We start from the raw sequence: 8,625 nt of genomic DNA, 5'->3' as shown, positions 1-8,625 counted from the left end.
CACACATCACCTGGTCTTAGATTCGAACCCATGATGCCTCAACTGTGAGTCTGCTGCTCTAACAACTAGGCCATGTGCCTCTACATCAGTTAAGTTTAGAACTGATAAATATTAGTTACACTAACACTTAAAAAAAGAGCAGGAGAGGAAGAAAGAAAAGAATGCCAGAGTGCTCCAATTGTCTTTAGAGCTGGGAACTCAATGAATTTGTAAAACAATCAATTGAGCTCAATGAATTTCTGAGACAATCAATATATTTAATTGATAAATAAGTTAAATATTGGAAAATACAACAATATAATATGGTCAAGTAAATTAAATAATTTTGCAATTTTTCTTTTTTTCAGAATATAGACCTCAACTGCCACCTTGGTGGATGAAAAAAGGTAAACCAGTCTATGACATCTATATCTTTACACAATTTCAATTACACTCGTATGTACACAATAGCATTTATAACATATCTGTGTGTTTGTGTGTGTACATGCTGTGTATATCATCATAATACATACATACTTTTATGGTATATTTTGTAAAGAACGTAGCAGAGTACAGAGTAAAGCTCATTCACTTTCAGATTTACCCTGTGCTATCCACTTGTAGTATTAAACGTACTTCCAGTTTTACATTTGGACGTCTGTCAAATGTGAATAGGTAATTGAAAAAATTGGATTCAACAAGAAGGCGTACAGTTGGACATTAATTTTTCATCATTACAATTATTTCCATGCAACGTTGTTCTCCAGGTGTGCATGTATTTGATTATATATATTGTAAGGTGCATGGTGACTTCATTAGTGATGGTATTACAATAAAATGCAGCCATTATGCACAGTAAAGTGGTTGCTTCCAGCTGTAGAAACCATGCCAAAGTAGACTCTGGGATACGATGCAGTTCTTCAACACATCATTTACTATCAAGCTGTCTAACCCATACCAGCATGGATCATAGATGTTAATTGATGATGCTGATGATGATGATGGTTATATATATATATATATTATAATAATAATAATAATAATAATAATAATAATTTATCAATCTTTGTTTGTCTTAATAACTGACAAGTTGCCAGAGCAGATTTCCACCCCGACATTCGAAACTCGGAGTTTTATTATGGCAACTGAATAATTGTCATATATTATATTACAGTATTCAGATTTATCAACAAGTAACAATTGCATGTTCATTAGTAAATCTTTGCTAATTGGATGACAATCTTTTGGATATGTTCTTTGAATATATGTCTTTGTGTTATTGGAATACTACCATTCCACATATATTTATACGATTTTATTGTTTTCAATCTAGGGATCTTGATTCCAGGAAGTCAACCAGAATGGAAACCTAAACCAGGTATGGATTTATAAATGGTGTTTAACATGCATATACACTAACCTATACAGACACATATACAGCCTTAAACAAAGCAATACACACACACACATACACATACACATACACACACATATACACATGCGTTTGAGTGTGCAATGCAATGCTTATACCATGGTGTAGAACTCAATATACGTATGTTTCTGAATGAAGTATTAGTCAAGTACAGAGCGGTAATAAGAAAAGACATGGCAAAGGAATATCAGATTATTTTATGAATTTCATTAGCTCACAGCTATTTTCACTATAAGATACGGCAGAGACATCGTTGAGTGCCTGAATAACACTTTGCTGTTTCACTTCATGTTTGAAGCTCTGATGAAGCTGCATGTGTCTTCTACTATAGTCTAAGGCCGACCAGAGCCTCGTGATTGGATTTGGTAGATGGAAACTGAAAGAAGCTTGTCATACACACACATATGTATTTATGTATGTATGTATGTATGTGTGTATGTATGTATATATTTGTGTATTTCTGTTTGTTCCCCTGTCATCACTTGATGGAGTGCTTATGTCTTTGTAACTTAGAGATTCGACAAAAGAGACTTATAGAATTAAGTCCTGGGGTTGATTTCTTCGACTAAAAACCATTTAAGGTGATGCTCCAGCATGGCCGCAATCAAATGACTGAAACATGTAAAAGAATAAAAGAACAGAAAAGCATTTAAAGAAAGAAAGGAAAGCCAGAGTACTCCAGTTCTTTTAAGAGTGCAGAGTTCAATGAATTTCTAAGACAATATGTTTTGGAGTAAAGATTGTCTGCTAACATAATTTGTCTAAACCAGGACTGCCATGTTATGTTGGCAAACAATCTTTACTCCAAAGTACTGTTGCTGAATATCTCTCATTGTCAGATTTACAAATAGTAATTTTCTAACAATATGTTTTATCGATAAATAAATTAATGGAAAATACAACAATATGATGTGGTCAAGTAAATTAAATAATTTTCCTTTTTTTCTTTTTTTCAGAATATAGACCTCAACTGCCACCTTGGTGGATGAGAACAGGTAAACTAGTCTATGACATCTTTATCATTGCACTATTTCAGTTACACTCATATATACACAATAATGTTTATAATATCTCTGTGTGTTTTAAGGTGGGGGGAGCTGGCAGAGTGGTTAGCATGCCAGGCGAAATGCTGAGCAGTATTTCGTCTGCCTTACGTTCTGAGTTCAAACTCCGCCGCAGTTGACTTTGCCTTTCATCCTTTCAGGGTTGATAAATTAAGTACCAGTTGCGTACTGGGGTTGATCTAATTGATTGGCCCCCTGCCCCAAAATTTCAGGCCTTGTGCCTAGAGTAGAAAAGAATATCAATGTGTGTGTGTGTGTGTGTTTAAAGTTTTGTAAGTGTTATACAGGAAATCTTGTAACTTTTCAGCCAATGAAAAAGAATACATTAATCCCTCAACTATCACGGGTGTTACATTCAACCCCCGCCTCCCCCACGATAGGTGAAAATCTGCAAAGTAGAAACAGTACTATGCTGTATATTTTTTTTGATTATTTTCATAATTTGTATATATTTATTTTATTATAAATGCAAAACAACACCACAGAGGAATTGGCGTAAGCTGAAATAATAAACCACGATAGGTGAACCGCGATAGGTGAACTGTGATATGGCAAGGGATTACTGTAAACACATGTATTGAGTTCTATTTCTCATGTTTGTTCCACTAAACCTCCCTCTTTCAGTCTCTCTTTCCCTCTCGCTCTCTCTCTCTCTCTATCTATCTATGTATATATAAAGTAGCTGAGTTCCTTTTGAGCATTGAGCCTCATGGAGGCAAGCAGCTGAGTTCCTTTCGAGTGTTGGGCCTCATGGAGGCAATGACTAAAACCTTTGGCATTATGTCGTGCTTGAGAAGAGGCCCCATCAAGCTGAGCAAAATCACAGTCGTGGCAGATACTGGTGTCACGCAAATGGCACCAGTGCCAGTGGCACATAAAAGCACCCATTACATTCTCTGGGTGGTTGACATTTGGAAAGACATCCAAAGCATACCAAATCAGAGTGGAGTCTGGTGCAGCCTTCCAACTTGCCTGCCTCGGTCAAACTGTCCAACCCATGCCAGCATGGACAATGGACGTTAAATCATGGTGATCATGATAGAGAGAGAGAGAGAGAGAGAGAGAGAGAGAGAGAGAGAGAGAGAGAGAGAGAGAGAGAGCGAGAGTGATATGCACAGACACCCAATGCAACTTATATCTCTATAGCAGTAATTTAGTGGTATTTCTGCAGCAACTACTCCAAATCCTATTGAAGACAGACACCCTTAAATATCATCATCATCATCACGGCATGGCTTGAGTGGTTTGATGGGTCTGATGAGGGGGGAGAACTGTGTCATGCACCAAGGTCTACTCTGTGATACAATCATTAGTGATGACTGCTTCGTAACCGAACTGAGAATTTAGGAGAGAACGAGCAATGAAATGTGTGTGTGTGCATGTATGAATATCTTCATCACCATCATCATCATCATCATGACCAAATGTGTGTGTGTGTGTATATATATATATGCATGTGTGTGTGTGTGTGTGTGTGTATATATATGCTAATTAGATGACATTCTTTTGGATATGTTGTTGGAATACTACCATTCTACATACATATATTTACAAGATTTTATTGTTTTCACTCTAGGGATCATCAATTCAAAAGTTAAATCAGGATGGAAACCTAAACCAGGTATGGATTTAATAAATGGTATTTAACATGCATATACACTAACCTACACAGACATATATAGCCTTAAACAATACATATGCACACATATATGTGTGTGTATTTATTTATATATATATATATATATATTTATATTCTTTTTTTCTTTTATTCTTTTACTTGTTTCAGTCATTTGACTGGCCATGCTGGAGCACCACCTTTAGTTGAACAAATCGACCCCTGAATGTGATAAAGTGTAGAATTAGATTATTATCCTGCTTCCAGCTTCAGTGTTGCTGCCAGGATTTGAAAAATAGGGCAAATTTTTTCCCTTTATTTTGTGATTTAGGGGGGACTTTTGAAAAACAAGGGGAAATTTGCGGTGGTGTTCAGTGAGCAAATTAAACACACTACCTAGCAGTGGCTAAAATGTGAACTGATCAAGATTATGTATAAATTTTCTTTTTTTTTTTTGTTTGTTTCCTTTTACATACTACTAAAATAATGTCTAAAAAATTTCTGAAGCAGCACTCCCATTAATTTTATCTACAAGCCATCACTGGTTTCACATACTCTCAAACATCTTTAAAAATCCTCTAACAACATAACAAATGAACAGCCTTATCTATTTTAATAAATCTAGAAGGAATTGCCAAATTAAAAACACACCTCTTACCTTCTCAGCAAAAATAACCAACAGAGAGGCTGACAAACAACAGCCAATCAACAAATGCAAAACACAAACCAGTGAATAAAAAAAGGTGTGAAGCCATATCCACATCGACAAATGTGAATATAAGTTGTAATAGTTCCTACCCAAAGATTGCAGTGGCATGAAACTCAAGTCATGGGATATGAAATGAAAATTCAGTTTCAATAAACTATAAGCTGTACAATGTGTTGAGCACTCCTCTCACATTTGACACAATTCAATACTTGAATAAACAATGTATGTGTGTGTGTATAAAACAGAAAAGAGTTGAACATGTATAAGACATGTATGAGCACTCAGTAGCAGATTTGGAGCATTTAATGTATTGTAGTTAGTTTTTGAAATTCCATGTAGCCATAGCCTGTGTCTTCTAGTTCTGCAAGAGTTGCACAGTACTTGTCTTGTGAGAAACTGAAAGTTGTGTAAAATGTTTGCTTGGAGACAACTCAGATATATGTCCTGAGGAATTATTTCCCTTTGCTTAGAGAAGTTTTTTTTTCCTGTATTAAAAACAATGCATTTAGATATTTACTGGAATAGCACAGTGTTGTCTATTGGTGTAATTTCGTCTATAATGTCATGTGGCCTAACATGTGGATATGACATACAATTGTTATTCATACTGTCACGTGACATGTTCACTGGGGGAATGCAGCCTTTTTTTTTGGTGCAGTTATACATACTGTCATAGAAGGTATGATAATACATGGATCTTATGGAGAACTAAATTTTATGCTTAATATTTTGACCACCATCAACCAATCAAATTGTAGCTTGGCTGATGGTAATTTAAAGCCATAATCTCTCCTTAAAAAAGGAGTCAATTTTCAAACTCCAGTAGAGTTTCTTTTGAAAATCATGAAATTGTGAAACTAGTTAAATAAATGTAAACAAATCTTAAAGATTCCAAGTGCATTTTCATTTTATATATAGACAGATAGATAAATATAGACAGATATATATGCTATTCTCATCAAAAATTAAGACAAGTACTAATATTCCTATCTTGGTATTCACATCCTGAATGGTGATATGCAGTGTACACTTGGACAATTGTAAAGATTTCTCTTGTCATGAAACCATTGGTAGACTTGTTAACACACAAATAAAGTATTTACACACATGATCTCTTTGTATATGTGTGTGTGTAAGATTTGTTGAATGCAAATATGAGAGAATATGAGACATTCTCCAGAAATAATTTGGCCTCTTTTAATGAATTACATAACTATCCTAACATTTGAACCCCAATAATTAGAATGAGAAACTAAAGTATTAATATATTAAAGTAATTGTATTGAAGGAATTCATTTTGGAATTTAACTTTTCAGAATACAAACCAACGTTTCCAATACCAGAGAATTGGTTGAGAGGTAAAGAAAATTTTTGATTTGTTTAACTTTACACACATGCACACACACACACACACACACACACACACACACACACACACACACACACACATGTGTGAATATATATATATGTGTGTGTGTGTGTGTGTGTGTGTGTGTGTGTGTGTGTGTGAAGGGTGCTGGCCTGATGGTTAAGGTGTTGCACTTACAATCACAATATTGTGATTTCAATCCCTAGACCGGGTGGTGCATTGTGTTCTTGAGCAAAGCACTTCATTTCTCACTGTTCTGCGATTACTTTGGCACATGGAACCTGACGCATGGCACACCATGCCCCTGTTGATGGAGAGAGTGAACTAATGTACAGCACAAATATTTGTTTATTATAAACAAATCATTTATGCAGGTCGTTCTGCAAAAGCTGAATGCTCATATGTTATCCTTGATGGGAGAGTCCATCATATATATATATATATATCATCATCATCATCATCATCATCCTTTAATGTCTGCTTTCCTTGCTGGCATGGGTTGGACGGTTTGACTGAAAACTGGTAAGCCAGTGGAGCTGCATCAAGTTCCAATCTGATTTGGCAAGGTTTCTACAGCTGGATGCCCTTCCTAACACCAACCACTCTGAGAGTGTAGTAGGTGCTTTTTATGTGCCACCTGTACTGGCCACAACTACAGTCTCATTTGACTTGACAGGTCAACACAAGTACAGTATATCACCAAGGGTCTCAGTCACCTGTCACTGCCTCCATGAGGCCCAACACTCAAACGATGCTTTTTGCGTGCCACCGGCATGGGTGCCATTCAGATGACACTGGCATCAGCCACAACTACGATTTCACTCATTTCAACAGGTCTTCACAAGCTTGGCATATTACTCAACGATAGAAAGGTACTTTTAATGGGCCAGTTATGCTACACTGGCATTGGCCACAACTACGATCTCATGACTATGATATATATATATATATATATATATATATATATATATAAGTCTCTATTGATTCATCATAAGCTATAATTTACAGGACTACAGGACTCAATACAACTGTAGTGTATTCATTAATAACTGAAAGGCTCTGAGTTACTCATTTCTGATCATCTCCTGGTAAACTAAGCCTGCTTTTCTTTTGAAATATTCAATGTTGGAATATTTTTTTAAAATATGAAATGTGAAATACAAATTATCATTATGCTTATCATTATGTGCTTTCCAACATTAATAAAATGGAGTACCAGTTATGTACTGGGGTTGTCAGTATTGACTAAGTGCTTCACTTCAAACATTGCTTGCTTTGTGTATAAATTAGATACAGTTATGTTTACATGATGGTCTGAAATGATTTAACAATTGATTTACATGTGTTAATTAAATAGCTGATTAGCTAATTGTTTTACCTTTTAAATTTCTTTAGGGAGATATTATCCGAAAAGTGAACCAGAATGGAGACCAAGAATAGGTATGTATACAAAGTTCTAAAATACTCACCAGCATATACACACACACATATAGAGAGATTGATAGATACATATGTATATATATAAGTAAATATATAAATATAAATATATGTATGTGTGTGTGTGTGTGTATATATATATATATATATATATATATATATATATATATACATATTATTAAAGTTAGATAAAGCCAGTTTATGGGACTATCTTAGGTTTTGCATCCATAAAGGGCTTTATGGTGTATCAGCAGATCCCAAAACCTGTTGGCTAAGGGCCTCTCTAGCAAGTGGCCTCTCTAGAATATGGAGGAAGAAAGGACCCCGTATTTATATATTTATATATCATAATTTAACATCTCTTTTTCGATGCTGTCATGGGTTGGATGGCTCAACATGAACTGATGAGTCAGAAGACTGCACCAAACTCCAATGCCTACTTTGGCACGGTCTCTACTGCTGGATTCCCTTCCTAATGCCAACCACTTCACAGAATGTTCAGGGTTTTTTTGTCATGGCATCAGCACTGCTGAGGTCACCAAATGCCTAGAAGACAAGACACCTCGACTGAGTGGGGAACCAAGGTAGAATTGGGATAAAGGAGTGCAGACTGATCTCAGGGCGGCAAGCTGACAGAATCGTTAGCACGCCAGGTGAAATGCTTAGCGGTATTTCATCTGCTGTTACGTTCTGAGTTCAAATTCCGCCGAGGTCGACTTTGCCTTTCATCCTTTCAGGGTCAATTAAATAAGTACCAGTTACACATTGGGGTTGATGTAGTCAATTTAATCTTTTGTCTGTCCTTGTTTGTCCTCTCTATGTTTAGCCCCCTGTGGGCCAATAAAGAAATCAATATAATGTATCTCACATAAGAGTTGACAAAGAATGAGGTTTGTCCTTAATTGACAATAAGCTGTATTGAAGAAGACCTGACCAGTCATGCAAGCACGATGAATCTGAATTGGGTACAGTATTAAAGGATATGGAAGTATAATGGTTGTGGTAGTGGTGGTGGTGGTG

At 35.8% G+C, this 8,625-nt stretch overlaps 1 protein-coding gene across 1 annotated transcript in view; it reads left to right on the top strand.

Moving 5' to 3' along the window:
• The window catches only part of LOC128249702 (adhesive plaque matrix protein-like), a 16,577-nt gene extending 8,949 nt beyond the window's left edge, over window positions 1-7,628 (top strand). Inside the window, exons 6-11 of the mRNA XM_052974091.1 lie at window positions 348-386; window positions 1,313-1,357; window positions 2,368-2,406; window positions 4,052-4,096; window positions 6,116-6,157; window positions 7,564-7,628. Coding sequence (XP_052830051.1) covers window positions 348-386; window positions 1,313-1,357; window positions 2,368-2,406; window positions 4,052-4,096; window positions 6,116-6,157; window positions 7,564-7,628 — 275 coding nt within the window. The remainder of the gene's footprint in view (window positions 1-347; window positions 387-1,312; window positions 1,358-2,367; window positions 2,407-4,051; window positions 4,097-6,115; window positions 6,158-7,563) is intronic.
• Window positions 7,629-8,625: the final 997 nt, after the last annotated feature.

This window comes from Octopus bimaculoides, chromosome 1 (assembly GCF_001194135.2).
Source record: "Octopus bimaculoides isolate UCB-OBI-ISO-001 chromosome 1, ASM119413v2, whole genome shotgun sequence".
Classification (NCBI taxonomy): domain Eukaryota; kingdom Metazoa; phylum Mollusca; class Cephalopoda; order Octopoda; family Octopodidae; genus Octopus; species Octopus bimaculoides.
Note: the sequence above shows the minus strand (reverse complement) of the source record. Positions and strands in the feature narration are given on the sequence as shown.